The sequence below is a fragment of the Chrysochloris asiatica genome, unplaced genomic scaffold (assembly GCF_000296735.1).
Source record: "Chrysochloris asiatica unplaced genomic scaffold, ChrAsi1.0 scaffold00038, whole genome shotgun sequence".
Classification (NCBI taxonomy): Eukaryota; Metazoa; Chordata; class Mammalia; order Afrosoricida; family Chrysochloridae; genus Chrysochloris; species Chrysochloris asiatica.
The window spans coordinates 5,898,161-5,917,518 of record NW_006408556.1 but is presented as its reverse complement, the minus strand read 5'-3'; the positions used below and the strand labels follow the sequence as shown (position 1 = coordinate 5,917,518).

The window sequence follows — 19,358 nt, the reverse complement described above, 5'->3', positions numbered from 1 at the left end:
ATCTTTCGCCTACCACGAGTCACTAGTGGGTTTGAACCATGAACCTTTCTGTTGGCAGCCAAGCACTTTAACCACTGCACCATCTTCACCTGCATAATGGCATTCATAAGGCTGCTGTGAGACTTAAACATGGAGATGGTTGTCCCTAGCACACACCTGAGTCCACGTAGGTGCCTGGGACAATGGTTTGTTGTTGTTAAGTGCCATCACTCGAGTCAGTTTCAAGTCATAGCAACCCTGTATAGGGTTACCAAAGAGAGCTTGGTGGGTTTGAACCGATAGTCTTGTGATTAACAGTACAGTGCTTATTCTGCAATGTCACACCAGGACTTCTGGGAAAGAGGTTGTTGTTGTTGGGTCTGACTCATAGTGACCCTGTATACGGTTTCTGAGGAGTGGCTGGTGAATTTGAACAACTGACCTTGCAGTTCAAACTAACCTTGCAGTCCAGTGCTTATCCTATGAGAAAGGGATTGTTGTTTGTTGTTGTTAAGTGCCGCCGAGTTGGTTCAGACACATAGCGACCCTGTATAGGATTTCCAAGGAGCGGCTGGTGAGCTTCAACTGCCCACCTTACAGTTCAAACCGATCTTGTAGTCCAGCACATTAACCCACAGTGCTATACCAGGACTCCATGGGCAAGGGGTATTGGGATGTTGTTGTTGTTGTGAAGTGCCGTCGAGTTGGTTCCGACTCATAGCGACCCTGTATAGGGTTTCCGAGGAGTAGCTGGTGAGCTTGAACTGGCGACCTTGCAGTTCAAACGGCTTTGCAGTCTGGCGCATAAACCCACAGCGCCGTACCAGGAGTGACTCTAAATTCTTTGAGTCTTAAATTCAATTTGCCCTCAAGCTTCCAACCCAGCTGATGACTTCCTTCCTAGTTTATTATTCAATAAGGCAATAATATAAATGAAAGTGCTTTGTACTTTCTAAAGCTCTAGACAAAGCTGGTTGCTGTTACTGGTCCAATATTCTGGGAGTTGGTAAACAGTATGAATTTAAAATCTATTAAGCCCCTCCCTCCATCTTCCTCCATTATCCTCTCCCCCTTGTTCATTTTGTCTGCTAGCAGTTTCCTGGATTTTAGCAGTTCCAGCACCGGAGCCCTCCCTCCTCAGATCATCAGCTTCCTTTTCTTCTAGGGCATCTTTGCCCGGGTCTGTCTTTCCGTAGAACACTTGCAAGGAAAAGAGACTAATTCCCAGCATCTGGCTGAATTAAAATAATTACATCTGAACGGCATTGCTTCTGCTGCTCAGTATTCAGTGGGAGGATCAAAGGAAGGGGGTGGAGTCTGAGAGATGGTTTTTCTCCAGAGCTGGGCTTCCTTTTCAAATGAATACATTCTGCAGAAGTAGACAAACCCTCCCTTCATCCCCAGAGAAGAGCAGGGCCCTGCTCCAGGGAGGGGAGGCGCGTGGGCGGATGGGGACCAGCAAAGGATGAGAGTGGATGCCTGCATGCCACCAGCATATTTTGATAGTTTATATAAAATCCTTGCTCATCTGGAATTTAAATACCAACAAGGTTCCTCCCATCACAATTTGATCGAAAATAGGATTCGGTGGATACTTGATGTTAACAATAATGAGCTGAATCTCCTGAAATGCCTTCTGAATCATTCAAGATTTAAATATGTTCCTCAGTAAAACTATTATGATTAAGTGTGGTTGTTGTTGTTAAGTGCCATTGAGCTGGTTCCTACCCATAGTGACCCTGTATAAGGTTTCCAAGGAGTGGCTGGTGAGCTTGAACCACTGACCTTTCAGTTCAAGCTGTCCTTGCAGTCCAGAGCATTAACCCACAGCACCAGACCAGGACTCCATTAAGTGTGGTAAGGAATGACATTTGTATTGTCCCTACAGTTTACCAGGAACCCTGGTAGCACAATGGTAAAAGCTTGACTGCTAACTAAAAGGTAATGGTTTGAACTCACTAGCTGTTCCACCAGAGAAAGGTGTCAGTCTGCTTCTACAAAAACTTACAACATTGGAAACGCTGTGGGGCAGTTCTATGCTGCCCTATAGGGTCAGTTTGAGTCAGACTCGACTCCACCACAGTGGGATTGGTTTTACATTTTACCAACTTTGATTCTCACCACAGGGCTGGGGATGGGTAGGTGTATGGCCCCATTTTACAGATGCTGTAACCCAGAGAGGTAGGAGTGGCTGGCCTTGGATTACTAATTCTCAGGAAGTCTGTCTCTCACCAGTGAAGCCTGTACTTCCTTGAAGCATGAGGCCTTGGTGGAGTTAAGTGCTTGGCTGCTAACTGAAAGGTCGGCTATTCGAGCCCACCTAGTGTCTCCTTGGAAGAAAAACCTGGTAATTTGCTTCCTTAAAGATTGTTGTTAAGTGCTGTTGAGTCAACTCCGACCCATAGCGACCCTGTATAAGGTTTCCGAGGAGCAGCTGGTGAGCTTGAACCACCAATCCTGCAGTTCAAATGGCTTTGTAATTTGGTGCATTAACCCCCCAGCGCCACACCAGGACTACAGCTAAGAAAACCCAATGGGAAGTTCTACTCTGACACATGGGATCACTAGGAGTTGAAACTGACTTGATGGCACTCAACAACATGGTTTTTGGTTCCTAGATGAATTCGTTTTCTAGGGCTACTGGAACAAATGACCACAATCTGGGTGGCTTAAAACCACAGACATAGACTCTCAGTCTGGAGGCCATAGGTCTGAAGCCAAGGAGTCAGCAGGACCACCCTCCCTGTGAAGGCTCCAGGGGAGAGTCCTTCTGTGCCTCTTCCAACTGATGGTTCCAGGTGTTCTTGGTTTGGGGCCACCTCATGCCACTCTCTGTCTTTGTCTTCACATAGCCTTTTCTCCTGCGTGTCTCAGTGTCTCATATTCCACCACCACCCCCCCCTTTTTTTTATAAGGACATTTACCATTGGATTTAAGACCCTGGTAGCATAATGGTTATGCATTATGCTGCTAACCAAAAGGTCAGCAGTTCAAATCTACCAGTTGCTCCATGGGAGAGAGACAAGGCTTTCTGCTCCTGTAAAGATCACAGGGTCGCTGTGAGTCACCACCACAACCAAGATGATCTCAAAGGAGACCTGGTGGCACTGTGAGTTAGGCACTGGGTATTTTCAGTAACCTCATATGCACATGGAAATTGGACAGTGAATAAGGAAGACTGTAGAAGAATTGATGCATTTGAGTTATGGTGGTGGAGGAGAATAATAAAAGTACCACGGACTGCCTAAAGAACAAACCAATCTGTGTTGGAAGAAGTACAGCCAGAATGTTCCTTGGAAGCCATACTTTGGACGTATTCTTAGGAGGGACCAGTCTCTGGAGAATTACATCATGTTTGGTAAAGTGGAGGGTCAAAGAAAAAGGGGAAGACCCCCAACTAGATGGATTGGCATAGTGACAGCAGTGATAGGTTCAAATGTAGCAACAACTGTGAGGTTGGCACAAGACTGGGTAGTGTTTTGTTCTGTTATGCATAGGGTTGCTATGAGTTGGCACCTCACAACAAACAACAGCACTGACCTCTGGGCCTAACTCCTGATCTCCAGAACCTGCCTCTGGGGTCCTAGAGCACTAATGTGCAAGAACTGGCTGGGCCACAGGGGAGAGAACGGCTGTTTGCTGTGGTGTCCCAAGCAGCCTGATTAACATGTGGAGAGATGCAAATTGAGGCAATCCCGCTGTTTTAGAAGAATGTAAAATGTTTTTTAAGAAGATAGGGTGAAAAGGCAGAAATTACAGGAAATTATATACTGCAAGAGTAGCTTTATCTTTTCTTCTCCACAGTGGATTCTAGTGATGATGCTTCTGGTTTGGGAACAGTGTTTCATGTGCTCAGAAAACTGCCCACTCCTACTCCTAATTCTCAAGTGAAGCTAAGAAGAGAGAATCCTTCTGCATATATAGTTGCTGAGAGACTGAAAAAACTGACCAGGAGTTAGTAACAGAAACATTAGTTTATTACAGGAAAAGATGGTTTACAAACTGGGAAGCTTACTGACCAGAGACAAGAACAGTTTCCAGTGTTGACTGATGTACAGTCAAGGTTCTGGGCCCAGGGGTGGGTTTGGCTTATGAGTCTTCTTTTATACTATGTGGTGAACAGGCCCCATCCCAGGGAGATTCAAGAGTGGTACTCAGAATGACTTATCTCGGGAGGTAACTCAGTCTGGTCCCAAGCTGTCTACTGTTCCCTAGTATTTATTATTATTCCCTGTGGATTCTGTAAAGGCACAACAATACAGACTATCCTAATGCTTTTGGCAAGTGTTCCTGGATTTCATATGTGTGAGGGAGAGCAACTCACTTACCTATACCAGTGGGAATAAAGTGTCTCACATGAGCAAGTTTTTCCAGTTAGCTGACTTCAGAGCCATGGTTTTTTGGGTTTTTTTATTTCAACTAATTTGCACGGAGCTCTTTCTCAAATGGATTTCACACTTCTCTGACTTCTTAAGCCAAGGTTACAGGATATAATTAAACTTATCTTGATGATTTGGAAACCACCATGTAGAATCTCAGTTATTAATCTTTGGAGCCAGACGATCTCATTCTGATCCCAGCTCTGTCTCCTGCTAGGTGTGTGACTTTGGGTAAGGGTGTTAACCTCTCTATGCCTCAGTTTCCTCATCTGGAAAGTGGGGATGATAACAACACCTACCTCAGAATGTGATTGAGAGGATTCAATGAATGAATATCTCTAAAAATAACACCTGATATGTACTAGGTAAAAGAACCATATTATATTGCCATTGTTGGTGGCAAAAAAATACAATTGAATATTGACAAATTCATATTATTGAAATTGCCAAGCAAACAGTAGCTTTCTCTCTACAAGTGTTTGTTGCTATTTTTATAGCTGACCCTTGATAGGAGCCCTGGGAACATAGTGGTTACATGTTGGGTTACTAACCACAAGGTCAGCAGTCTAACTCTACCAGATAAGGCTTTCTGCTCCCATAAGGATTTACTGCCTGGAAATCCTATACAGGGTTACCATGAGTCGGAGCCAACACAAGGACACACCACCATCACCATGCTAGGCACAGTGGACTGATACTTTACATATGCTGTTGTTGTTGGGTGTCATGGAATCGATACTGACTCATAGCGACCTTATGTACACCAGAACAAAACACCGCCCAGTCCTGGGCCAACCTCACAGTTGTTGCCACGCTTAAGCCCATTGATGCTGCCACTTTGCCAATCCATCTTGCTGGGGGTCTTCCTCTTTTTTTCTGACCTTACCAAATATGATATCCTTCTCGAGTGACTGGTCCCTCCTGACAATATGTCCGAAGTATGAGAGATGAAGTTTGGCCATCCTGGCCTCCAAGGAGCACTCTAGCTGCACTTCTTCTAACATGTATCTGTTGGTTCTTTTGGCAGCCCATGGCACTTTCAATATTCTCCTCCAACACCATAACTCAAAAGCATCAATTCTTCTACAGTCTTCCATATTCACTGTCCAGCTTTTACATGCATATGAGGTTATTGAAAATACCATGGCTTGCGTCAGGTGCACCTTAGACCTCAAGCTGACATCTTTGCTCTTCAACACTTTAAAAAGGTCTTGTGCAGCAGATTTGCCTAATGCAATATGTCATTTGATTTCTTGACTGTGAGTGTTGATAGTTGATCCAAGAAGAATGAAGTCCTTGACAACGTCAATGTTTTCTCAGTTGATAAGAATGTTGTTTATTGGTCCAGTGGTGAGGATTTTTCTTTTCTTTACATTGAGCTGCAATCCATACGGAAGGCTGTGCTCTTTGATCTTCATCAGTAAATATTTTAAATCCTCTTCACTTTCAGCAAGCCAGGCTTGCTTATTATCTGCATATCGCATGTTGTTAATGAGTCTTCCTCCAATCCTGATGCCACGTTTTTCTTCGTATAACCCAGCTTCTCAGACTATTTCCTCATCCTACAGATTGAATAAGTATGGTGAAAGAATACAACCTTGTCATACACCTTTCCTAATTTTAAACCATTCAGTGTTCCCATGTTCTGTTGGAACAACTGCCTCTTAGTCCATGTATAGATTCCTCATGAGCACAATTAAGTGTTCTGGAATACTCATACTTCTCAATGCTGTCCATAGGTTGTCATGACCCACGCAATCGAAAGCCTTTGCGTAGTAAATAAGGCAAAGGTAAATATCTTTCTGATATTCTCTGCTTTCAGCCAAGATCCATCGGACATCAATAATGATATCCCTTGTTCCATGTCCTCTTCTGAATCCAGCTTGAACCTCTGGAAGTTCTCTGTCAATGTAGGCTTACAGCTGTTTTTGTATTACAGTTAGTAAAATTTTACTTGCATGGGATATCAAAGAGATTGTCTGATGATTTCCACATTCCATTGGGGCACCTCTCTTAGGAATGGGCACAAATACGGATCTCTTACAATCAGTCTGTCAGATAGTTGTCTTCCAAATTTTTTGGCATAGATAAGAGAGTGTCTCCAGTGCCACCTCACTTTCTTGAAAGATTTCAATTTTTATTGTATCAATTCCTGGTGCCTTGTTCTTTGTCAGTACCTTCAATGCACCTTGGATTTCTTCCTTCAGTATCATTGGCTCTTGATCATATGCTACCTCTTGAAATGGTTGAACACTAACCATTTCCTTTTGGTACAGTGACTTTGTATATTCCCTCCATCTTCTTTTGATGCTTACTGCATCATTCAATAATTTGCCCAGAGAATCCTTCAGTAATGAAAGCCGAGGCTTGAATTTTTTCTTCAGTTCCCCCAGCTTGAGAAATGCTGAGCATGTTCTTCCTTTTTGGTTTTCTGACTTCAGATCTTTGCACATTTTGTTTAAATATTTGACTTTGTCTTCTTGAGCTGACCTTTGAAATTTTCTGTTCATCTCTTGTACTTCCTCATTTCTTCCATTTGCCTTTGCATCTCTATGCAGGAGAGCAAGTTTCAGTGTCTCTTCTGACATCCACTTTGATCTTTTCCTTCTTTCTTGTCTTCTTAATGACTTTTTGCTTTCTTCATGTATGATGTTCTTGATGTCATCTCACAACTCTTCATATAAAGCAAACCAAATGCTATCAAGTTGATTTCAACTCATGACAACCCCATGTGTTTCAAGAGTAGAACTGTACTTCTTAAGGATTTTAGTGGCTGATTTCCTGAAGTAGGTCACCAGACCTTTCTTCTGTGGTGCCTCTGAGAGAATTCGAACTGCCAACCTTTCTAATTAGTAGCCAAGTGCTTAGCCATTTGTGCCTCCCAGGACTTCTCATAAGAAGACATTGTTAAGCCCTATGGTCAGGACTGAGACTTAGCAAGGTTAAGTTGTTTACGTGGCAGAGTTAGGATTCCAACCAGGAAGCTCTTGAGTCCTTTGTGTTGTTCACTCTGTCACATGCCAGGTGTTGTGCTGAGCCCACTGTGGCCCAGCGGAGCACTGAATGGTCCCAGAAATTCTGGTCTTTTAAGTTCTTGCATTTCTTTTGTCTAAGATTTCTACCTCTCTTTCTCATGTCACAGGATCCTGAGGGGTTCGCTTCTGAAACAACCATAAGAGCTTTTATCTCTAGATTTTGTAGCATCAGATTTGGTTATTTCAAATAGGGGTATGTGAGTATATGTATTTTATACCCAAACTCCAGGTTGAACATGTCCTGGGCAGCTCTCCTGTGTTTATTTAGGCAAAAGTATTACAGGTGTCCTGCAGGTAAGCAAGAGGTCACGGTGATAACAACCAAGCCATATCCTGGGAGGCTTGAGGGAGTTGGATTTCTAGACTGTCCCTGCGTGCCAGCCCTCCCCACAAGGACTAGCAGTTTTAGCACTGCCCAGCTACCTCCATTATGTTACGTGTGACATCAGCACCAAGTCTTAGATGGCCTGGCTTAAAACGACTGGGGTGATCATGCTGTCTAGCCCTTCACTTTACAGATGAAGCAACTGAGGCTCAGATGCTTGAGTGACTTGTTGAAGGTCACACAGAGCTGAACCTAGAAGTCAGAGCTCTGGGTTCCTTGTTGGGGCTGTCCTTGAGGCTCTCCCTGAGATGAATCTGGTGCTCTCTCAGTGATATTCTGATGCTCCTGCAGGTTGCCTCTTGGGAGGGTTCCATGGACATGTGGCCTGTGCAGTCACAAAAGGAACCCTGCTTTTGGTTCAATGCTGTGCTGTCACCGTCTTGAAATTCTTTATACTTTTTGCACAAGAGACCCCATGTTTTCTCTTTGTACTGAGCCCCACAAATTATGTAGCTAGTCCTAAGAAGCACACACCCCATTCTAGGGCTCCTCCCTTCTTAAGACCAAGGTAGGGGGATCTCTTGGGAAATGCTCCCTTCACCCAGCCTACCCACCCCAGTGCCTGGAATGGATTTTCTAGAAAACAGAGATCCTTCTGGGAGGGGAAGCAAAATCTCTGGAGTCTACCTGTCTGAGTTACTATGTAACTTTGGGCAATGACTTAACCTCTCAAAGTCTGGGTTCTCATCTGTAAAATCTGGAGACTAGAGGAGACACTTCATATTGTTGTTATGAGCTGTCAATGACATAATTGCTGTATGTATGTTTCTGTTGTTGAATCACTTCCAACTCATAGTGACCCTGTATAGGGTTTCCGAGGATTTGAACCACCGACCTTGGGTGAGCAATCCATTGCTTATCCTATAGTTCCTAGAGAAGACTTAACACGGTTCCTGGCATCTACTGAGTACCCAGTAAATTGACCATTCTTTTATTCAGAAATCTTAGATTTTGCTGGAAACTCTATGATTCTTGGTGCTTCTAGGACCTTGAAAGCCTTCAGTCCAACCTCCTTGTCTTTTACAGGTGAGTGATGAAAGCAGTTATCACCTGAGATCCACAGTGTGCTGCCACTGTATCCCAGCACTCCCATCTTCAGAACCCCCTTTTAAGTAGGCATTTTTGTCCCAATTTAGCCAGAGCCCAGCCCTCCCTGCCCATGCATGTCCATAGTTAAGAGAAACCAAGGGATTCTAAAGGAAACAGACCTCAAAAATTGTAACCTGCTCTGCCTCAGGTAGGGAATGTGGTGTGTTGGAAAAAGCATGACTTTGAAATCATTTCATACATGTTTGAATTTCCACTTTCCCAGTTACCACTAGTGAACTTCCCCTTTTGTAAAAAGCCATGAAGGATTATTTTGAGGGCTAAATAGGAGAGGGCTTCAAAAAGTTTGCAGAAAAATTCCATTATTTTTTAATTTAATGTTCCCACAAACTTTTTGAGAACCCTTCATACAATGTTGTTGTTGTGAAGTACTCTCGAGTCAGTTCTGATCCATAACGACCCTGTGTAGGGTTTCCAGGGAGCTACTGGTGAGCTTGAACCACCGACCTTGCAGATCAAACTGACTTTTGCAGTCCTGTGTATTAACCCACAGCGACACACCAGAAGTCTGTTCATACAATGTTGTTGTTGTTGTTGTTAAGTGCCGTCGAGTCGGATCCGACCCATAGCGACCCTGTACAGGGTTTCCGAGGGTGTAAATCTTTACGGGAGTAGAAAGCCTCATCTTTCTCCCGCAATAAGGTATGCAAAATGTTGAGCTTAGTAACTGGCCCTCACAGATGACATCTACTAAGTGTTTGTTGAGTAAATCAGTGAGTGGATGAAGGGATGTTTGTTTTAGATGCAGTCAGACACCCTGAGGGAAGGTATGTGAGGTGCTAGGGGAGGACTTGTTAGGTGCTATCCAGTTGGTTTCAACTCATCGTGCCCTTTCTACACAACAGAATGAAACACTGCCTGGTCCTGTGCCATCCTCACAATAGTTGTTAAGCTTGATTCCATTGCTGCTGCCTCTGTGCCAGTCCATCTCATTGGTAGTCTTTCTGTTTTTCACAGACCCTCCACTTTACCTAGCATGATGTCCTTCTCCAGGAACTGATCCCTTCTAATAATATGTCCGAAGTATGAGAGGTGAAGTTTCACCATCCTGGGTACTTTCAGTGTTCTTCTCCAACACCATAATTCAAATGCATCAACTCTTCTACAGTCTTTTTTATTCACTGTTCAACTTGCATATGCATATGAGGCTATGGAAAATACTATGGTTTGGGTCAGGCGCACCTTAGTCTTCAAACTGACAACTTTGCTATTGAATACTTTAAAGAGGTCTTGTGCAGCAGCAGATTTACCTAACGCAGTAAGTCGTTTGATTTCTTGACCGCTATTTCCATGAGTGTTGATAATAGATTCAAGCAAAATGAAGTCTTTAACAATCTTTCCTCTATTTATCATGATGTTATTTATTGGTCCAGTGGTGAGAATATTTGTTTTCTTTACATTGAGGTGTAACCCATACCAAAGGCTGTGGTCTTTTTTATCTTAATAAGTATTTTAAGTCCTCTTCACTTTCAGCAAGCAAGGTTGTGTCATCTGCATATCACAGGTTGTTAGTGAATCTTCCTCCAATCTTGATGCTGTGTTCTTCTTCATATAATCCAGCTTCTCAGATAGTATACTCAGCATACAGGTTGAATAAGTATGGTGAAAGAATACAACCTTAATGAGCACCTTTCCTGATTCAAACCATTCAGTGTTCCCTTGTTCTGTTCAAATGCCTGCCTCTTTGTCTCTTCACAAGCACAATTAAGTGTTTTGAAATACATATTTTCCACAATGTTGTCCATAGCTTGTCATGATCCACATAATCGAAAGCCTTTGCATAGTCAATAAAGCACAGGTAAACATCTTTCTGGTATTCTCTGTTTTCTGCCAAGGTCCATCTGATGCCAGCAATGATATTCTTCATTTCACGTCCTCTTCTGCATCCGGCTTGAACCTCTGTCAGCTCCCTGTCAATGTACTGTTATACCTGTTTTTGAATTATCTTTAGTAAAATTTTACTTGCGTGTGATATTAATGATACTGTTTGATATTTCCTCATTCTATTCCACCTTTCTTTTGAATGGGCACAAATATGGACTTCTTCCAATCAATTGGCTAGGTAGCTTGTCTTCCAACTTTCTTGACGTAAGTGAGTGTGTGCCTCCAGTGTTGTATCAGTTTGTTAAACAATTTCAATTTGTATTTCACCAATTCCTGAAGCCTTGTTCTTTGCCAATGCCTTCAGTGGACTTTGGACTTCTTCCTTCAATACCATTGACTCTTGATTGTATGCTGGCTCTTGAAACAGTTGAACATCATCTATTTCTTTTTGGTTCAGTGACTGTGTATTCCTTTCATCTTGTTTTGAAGAGCAGAGATGTCAGCTTGAGGACTAAGGTGTGCCTGACCCAAGCCATGGTATTTTCAATAACCTCATATGGTTGCAAAAGCTGGACAGTGAATAAGGAAGATCGTAGAAGAATTGATGCCTTTGAGTTGTGGTGTTGAAAGTGCCATGGACTGCCAAAAGAACCAATAGATCTGTTTTGGAAGAAGTGCAGCCAGAGTGCTCCTTGGAGGCCAAGATGGCTAGGCTTCGTCTCTCATACTTTGGACACATTGTCCAGAGAGAATAGTCGCTGGAGAAGGATGTCATGCTGGGTAAGGTGGAGGGTCAGAGAAAAAGAGGAAGACCCCCAACGAGATGGATCAGCCAGGTGACATCATTGATGGCGTAAAGTGTGGCGGCGGTAGTGAGGTTGGTCCAGGATCAGACATTGTTTCGTTCTGCTGTGCATGGGGTCGCTATGAGTTGGTTCCGACTCGATGGCACCTGACAACAACAACAAACATCATTTAATATTTTTTCCCATAGGATCCTTCAATATTGCAAGTAGAGGCTAGAAGTTTTTCTTCAGTTGCCTCAGCTTGAGGAGTGCTGAGCGTGTTTTTCCCTTTTGGTTTTCTAACTCCAGTCTTAGCATATTTCATTATAATATTTGACTTTGTCTTCTTGAGCTATCTTTTGAAATGTTCTATTTAGCTCTTTTACTTCCTCATTTCTTCCATTTGCTTCAGTGTTTCTATGCTGGAGAGCAAGTTTCAGAGTCTCTTCTGACATCCATTTTGGCCTTTTCCTTCTTTCTTGTCTTAGTGATCGTTGGCTTTCTTCCTGTATCATGTTCTTGGTTTCATCCCACAACTCTGCTGAACTTCAGCCTTTAATGTCTAATGCATCAAATCTGTTCTTCAGACGATCTCTAAATTCAGATGGGATATGTTATAGGTCATTTTTTGGCTCTTTTAGACTTGTTTTAATTTTCTTCAGCTTCAGCCTAATCTTGCCTAAACTAAAATCGATGGTCTGTTCCATAGTTTGCCTCTGTCCTTGTTTTGGCTGATGATATGGAGCTTTTCCACCATCTCTTTCCACAGATGTAGTCAATCTGATTTCTGTGTATGCCGTCTGGTGAGGTCCATGTGTACAGTCATCTTTTCTGTGGTAAAAGACAGGGATGATCGAAGTGTCCAAATAACGACAATAGTTGGCAAGTATACAACCTTTACTATGTGCCATGTGATGTTCTCAGCACTCTACTTACATTGTCATTCTATTCTCACAATAAGCCTGTGAGGTTTACCCCATTTTACAGTTGAGGAAACTGAGGCATAGAGAGGGTGAGTAACTTGTGAGTGAGTAGCTAGTGGGGGAGAAGGCTGAAGCAGGCAGCCTGGCTGGAATGAGTGACTATACTGTTCCTAACCACTTCACTGTACTAACCATACCCAGACAAAAGATCAGGCAGAGCACCAGCCTTTTGACTGCACCTTTAGGCTTTGTTGCAGATGACATCTCCATCTCTGCCACTATTGTGGTCCTCCCTGGGCTGCGGGACACTAACCTTAGGAGACTAAGAGTCAGGTGTGTGTGCGAGAGTTATTAGAAAGCCTTGGAGCTGAGGGGCTTCCTGGTAGACCTCCCAGAGCAGGCCAGGCCTCAGAAGCTGTGGACTGGAGCTCTGGCTCTGGCCCTTTATGAGCTGATTTATCAGCACCTTAGTTCTCTAGTGCTGCTGTAACAGTGGGTGGTTTTAAAGAAAAGAACTTTATTTTCTTACAGTTTGGGGGGCTAAACTAGGGTCTCTGCCACAGCTATCCCTTGTCAGTAGCCCCAGAAATGTCTTGGTTTCTTGGAGATCCTCACATGGCATCTGCCTTGGTTCCTTGGAGATCCTCACATGACATCTGCCTTGGTTCCTTGGAGATCCTCACATGGCATCTGCCTTGGTTCCTTGGAGATCCTCACATGACATCTGCCTTCCCCCATGTATTGGTATCTCTGCCTAATCGGCTCTTTGTACATCTCAGAAGTGATTAGATTTCGCATCCACCCTACTCAGGTAATTAACATAACAAAGAAACCCCTATTTCCAACCAGGATGACGCCTGCAGCTGTAGGGATTACAGTTCCCACACATATTTTGGGAAGACACCATGTAATCCATAAGAGTCAGCATGCAGAGACTTTGGGTTGAAGAGACCACAAGATACAGGGCCTAGGGACTTCTTTGAACTCTTTGGTTCCTGTTGGGTCAACAAGGACAGTTAAGTACCAACAGGTCTGGGGAGTCAGAGAACTCAGGTTCGGACATCAGTCCTGCTTGGTAAACCTGGGGGAGTCACTCCCTGCTCTGAGTCTTAGGTTTCTCAGCTATAAAATGGGTCAGGGTCCCTATATACCTTAGAGGTTGTGGGCCTCTCATGAATTGTGAAAGTGGTGCTTAAACTGGAACGTCTGTTGTTGTTGTTGTTAAGTGCCGTTGAGTTAGTTCTGACCCATAGCGACCTTGTATAGGGTTTCTGAGGAGCAGCTGGTGAGCTTGAACCACTGACCTTGCAGTTCAGATGGCTTTGTGTCTGGCTAATTAACCCACAGTGCCACACCAGGACTCTGGAATGTTCTCTAGAAACCACATAAGGTCTGAGGGAGTGAGGTAGTGAACACAGAATGAGGGCTTTGGGGTTAGGGGACCCAAGCTCCATGGCCTAGGATTAATCACTTCTCTGAGTCACTGAGTGAAGTAGTAATGAGATAATATGTGTTGACATTCATTAAGTGGTTGCCACACGTCAACACTCCCCTAGTCATTTCACATTCTCATTCCTATGAGGAATCAGCCCAAGGTACAGAAGGGGAAACTAAGGCTTACCTGCCTTCCTCAAGTTCCCATAGCTAGAAAGGGGCAGAGCAGGGCAGTTGGATACAGACTTCACCACTTTACCATGTGATTGCTCTGCTGGGCTTGCTGGGTAAGGGTGTTCCAGGGTGAATGGAGGTTAGCCTGGAGTTAAGCGATTAGCAGATGCTGACCCTTTTAACCTGGCCTGGTGCCTGGAATCCTTACATTTCCAGGGTGTTGGGGCTGTTTTTCTAAGAGATCAGAATCCATTGCACTCTCCAGTTGTCTTACATCCCTGTTCTCCTTTCCTTCTTCCAGGATGTTGCTACAATGCAGTTCTGTGCCAACAAGCTGGACAAGAAAGATTTCTTTGGGAAATCTGACCCTTTCTTGGTATTTTACAGAAGCAACGAGGATGGAACGTGAGTTTTCAGTCAACACTTTGTGCCTTGTGCTTTCTTGTCCACTTCCGGGTCAGAGGTGGAAAGGGTTAGGTGGCCTGCCAGGCATCAGCTTCTCTTGGTATCCCAGCGGAAACCCTGCTCTAGAGAGAAGGACACAGGCTCAAGGTGGAGGTGGTGTTCTGGCCATGTGGATAGCGAGTGGGTGATGGGGCAGTTGGCACACCAGCAATGCCATGTGGATGCCCAGGAGGGTCTCCACCATGGTGAGTGCTAGTATACACAAGTGGGAGGAGAGGTAAATAACTGGGCTAGGCCTGGGAATGAGGGGCCCAATCGCCCCATCCGGACCCCTCTGATAGTCCCCTCCATATCTCCAAACCCAGTCTCCTCTGAACATCCCATTGTGGCTGCACTACTTACTTAACCCTCTGGACTCCTACTTCTGCCATAAGTTTCATTCAAAATTCAAGATGTTTTTGAAGCCCCTGTTCTCTCCACCCCCAATTTAGAAACCACCCACAATGTGATGAGCACACACACACACACACACACACACAGCCTCCTGGTGACAAACGTAAGTCAGTGCCCTGCACTATGGGGCAGATTCAGGGTTGAAGGTCAGGGAACCTGCACCCTCCCCCATCCCCTGCTGTGGGACCCCCCAGTCAAGTCATGCCCCCTCTCTGGGACTGTTATCATCCCATCCCTAAGGTGAACCAGTGGACTTGTTGGCCTCCATGGTCTCTTTAAGCGCCACAGTTTTGAGTGGCTGCAACCATTTATTCTGGGAAACTGCCGAAGAAGGAAGCAATGGGGCCAGGGAGGTTAATTAGAGAAACGCTGCCAGAGAAGGGGAACTTGGAAGCTGGCTTTGCAAAAGAGGAAGAAAATGAGTCTGGGGGTGGAGCAGGAGACACTGTGTACCAAGCCAGTGAGCCCTGAGTGGAGGGCAGACGGGCCTTTGCCAAGTTCCCCGTGGATTCTGAAATTCTGAGTGTGAGTGTGGGTTAAGCGTGTGTGTTGAGGGTGCAGGGAAGTGGCACTTCAAGGGAAAATTGATTTTTAAACCTGAACTTACAAAACAGGGAAATTAGGTGTGATCATTTGCATAACAAAAGGATTCTTTGTCTCATCGGAGGACTCCCAGCAGGATTTCTTTAAATAATTCTTGTTGACTTCGACTTGAATTGAAGTGGGGGAAGGAAAAAGCCCCAGTCTTATTCTAGGTGCCCACAGAAATGTCCACACTTCTCCTGAGAGGCAGAGCTAGAGTTGGCCAGCTTGTTTCAGGGGTGAAGCCCGGCTGGTCTGGAGGAGGAAGGGATTTTTGGAGCACAGGATTGTGTTTGCAAATGATTGTTCTAGCAGGCCCTATGTAGGTTGGATGGAGAGGGGGCGGGGAAGAGGGAAAGACTCGTGACTGACACGGTGAACAGGTGGGAGGTGCCAAGAGCACCCTGGAGAGCTGTGCTATGGAAATGCAGGGACAATACTAGGGGGAGTGAGGGAGGGAGCAAAAGGGCCATGGGAGACCTCACCAGGCAGGACGCGGTTGGTGGACTGAGCTGAGAAGTCGCTTCCCCTCCCTGCTGGTGGAGCCCAAGGAGATGGAAGTATTAAAAATGGCAAACAGCTGATTTCCTGGAGAGGGGAAGTGATGGGAATTGATTTGTGGTGAGTTTCAGTTGAAGCTTGAGCTGAAATCCACTGAGGGCCAGCCAAGAAGTGGGCCTCTACACGGGCAATGTGGGATGGAACTGGCCAGAGGCTGAACTGCTGAACTGCTGAGAACAAGGTGGTCACTGAGGGTTTGAGGAGAGCAGAGTGGGAGGTTTGGGGAGACCCACCTCCAGAGTAAAATGTCACACCAGCCAGGTACTTAATGCTGTGCGGATCTCATTTTATTGCATCTTAATAACTCACCTGGGAAATGGAAAGTGATGATGAAAAACCATGGGGACTGCCAGTTATTAGCCTTGGTAACTTCAGACATGGCTCTGCAAACATTTAAATGTTTAGTTGCTAACTGGAAGATTGGAGGTTCGAACCCATCCATCAGTTTCATTAAAAACACAAGATAATAGAAAGACCTGGTGATCTGTTGTTGCTGTTGTTAAGTGCCGTTAAATCGGTTCCGACTCATAACCACCCTGTAGAGAGTTTCCAAGGAGCAGCTGGTGAGTTTGAACCACCAATGTATTGGTTCAAACCGACCTTGCTGTCCAGTGCTTATCCCGCAATACCTAGAAAACCCTATAAACAGTTGTGTTCCATCATGTGGGATCCCTATGTGTCAGAATCAACTCAATGGCATACAACAACATCGACAACTTTTGACAAGCCTCCGTCTGACCCAGTAGACCTTTCTGAGATGATGGAGATGTTCTGTCCCTTACTGTCCTGTAGGCAGCCACTTCCCACATGTGGCTGTTGAATACTTGAGATGGCACTAGTACAGCCATGGAAGTGATATTAAATTTTTTATTTCATTTTAATGAATTTAAAATTTCAGTAGTGACATGTGGCTTGTGGCTACCATTTTGGACATTGCAGTGACAACCTCTCTGTACCTCAGTTTCTTTGTATGTACAATGGGGATAATCCTTGCGCCTGGCTCACAGGCTTGCTTCGGTGATCAAATGAGTTCATACATGGAATTAGAACAGGGCTACGCAGCAGGAGCTGTTGTTATTATCCCCATTTTACAAATGAGGGGAAACTCAGAGAGTGAAACTCACTAGCTCAAGGTTGCACAGCTGGTAAACCACGATGCTGGGAATGGAGGGCACATCTGCCGGATTCCACTGGGTGACAGTTTATCACACCCACACTCAGAGTAGGTGTCAAATTGAATTGAACTGAACAGTGAGATGACAGCAAGGGACCATTTGGGGACACAAGGTGCTGCCCCATACACACTGCAAGTGCAGCAGGGAGTCAAGAGGAGGGAGAGGCCTGTGATTTGGTGATGAAGCTAAAAGCCATTTTGAGCAAGGATCTGAAGCAAAAAGCAGACTGCAACAGGATGGAGGGTGGACTGAGTAGGGAGAAAACTGGCTAATAGCTTAGAAGACCTGGCAGCAGCATGACTGCCACAGGAGAGAAAAGAGAGATGTCAGAGGTTCCAGAGAGATGGATGGTTGGGGAGGTCTGTGTGACTGTTTGGGGTGGGAGGTCTTTGGAGTCCAGTTATGGCTTTGGCACAATGTGATCCTGCTCTCCCTGGCACTGATCCTTATTCTCCTCACTGCCAGCCCCACCCTCTCAGCCTCTTCTTGCACCAACCATAGGCAGCCAAGGTCTCTCCTTTCCTCATCCATGTTTCTATCCTCATCTCCAGCTCGCGAGTGTTTGTGTGTGTGTGTGTGTGAGGGGTCTCCCACGTGCATATCTCTGCACTCCAGTGGGTGGGCGAGAAGGAATGGAGAAGAGAGAAACGCTGAACCACGGTGACAGGAATGACATTTTGACTTGAAATTTGCCAGAGAAGAAATGGCACCGGCTGTGTGGGTACAGGCAGAGCCCAGGCACTTGGCTGGGTGACCTTTCCAAGACAAGCAGGGAGCTGGAGCAGACTGGGGGAACCAGGGAGGCAGCTCCCCTGTTGCAGCCCAGCTCTAGCTCCTGGCTGCCTTCCAGGTGGTGGGACAGGCTTCCAGGATGGGACCAGGTGGGCACAGTGCGGGCAGAGGCACTAGATTGGGGCCTAGCTGGGAGAAACAAATTCTATACTTTCAGTTTGCAAAACAAGTTCATGGACTCAGACTAGGAGGGCTGAAAGGGTCTTAAGAGATCATTTAAGACATAAGTTTTCATGGAGGGGTTAAGTATCCCTTTTAAAAGCCCATGAAAGCTATGGGAACTCTCCTAAGAAATATATTTGTTCATTGATTTAAAAAAAAACACAACCAAATATGAATACTTATTCAGTGCCAGGCACTGTTTGGGCATCAGGGGTATACCAGTGATGAAAGACAACAAAACCCAACAGTGTGAGTTCCCTGCCCTTCTAGAGTTTCCATGTTAGTGACAGATCATAGACATAATAATTGTTGTTGTTGTTAAGTACCATGAAGTTGGTTCCGACTCATAGTGACCCTGCACAGGGTTTCCGAGGCTGTAAATCTTTACGGGAGCAGAAAGCCTCATCTTTCTCCATGGAACTGCTGGTAGTTTCAAACTGCCGTCCTTGATTGAGGTTAGCAGCTCGATTCATAACCACAACACTACCAGAATTCCTTAGACATAATAATAAAAACACCCAAATGTCAAATGGTGATAAGTGGAATGGAAAGAAAATTGTGGAAGGGAACTGGAGATACTAGAGTTGGGGGACCATACACCCACTACTGTGGAGTTGGTTCCAATTCATAATCTGCCTATAGGACAGAGTAGAACTGCTCCTGAGAGCTCTACAGCTGTAAATCTTTATGGAACAGACTGCCACATCTTTAGTCTACGGAGCATTTGGTGGATTCGAACTGCCAAACTTTTGGTTAACAGCCCAACACTTAACCCATTGCACCACCAGGATTCATTTTGGGACCAGGAGGTTATAACCTTTAGATTTGGTAGCTGGGAGTTGGGGAGGGTCTCACTGAGAGGAAATTTGAATAGACACATGAAGATTTATTCAAATGAGGGGGTGAGCCAGGAAGGTTGAAATCTGGGGAGAGAAGTTCCAGACAGGGGGGTGAGCAAGCATGCATTACTTGTACCTCATAGACCCCTACAATACATCCACTGGTCCCTCTGTGGGTCTCAGATGAGTAACCCCTGATAGTGGCCAACTCCCTAGGTTACAGGTGAGGAAATGGAGGTCCAGAGATGGAGAGATTTGCAGTGTGTTGGCCCCAGAGCTGGACTAGAACCTAAATCTCCCAACACTCACTCCAGGGCTTGTCCTACCAGTCAAGTCCCCACCTGATACAGGAATCCTCTCTGCA

The 19,358-nt window shown here is 45.0% G+C and overlaps 1 protein-coding gene across 1 annotated transcript in view; it reads left to right on the top strand.

Annotated features, from left to right (window-relative positions):
* Positions 1 to 19,358, top strand: part of CPNE5 (copine V) — a 114,244-nt gene that overhangs the window by 61,390 nt on the left and 33,496 nt on the right. The window contains exon 9 of the mRNA XM_006860415.1: positions 14,327 to 14,430. Coding sequence (XP_006860477.1) covers positions 14,327 to 14,430 — 104 coding nt within the window. The remainder of the gene's footprint in view (positions 1 to 14,326; positions 14,431 to 19,358) is intronic.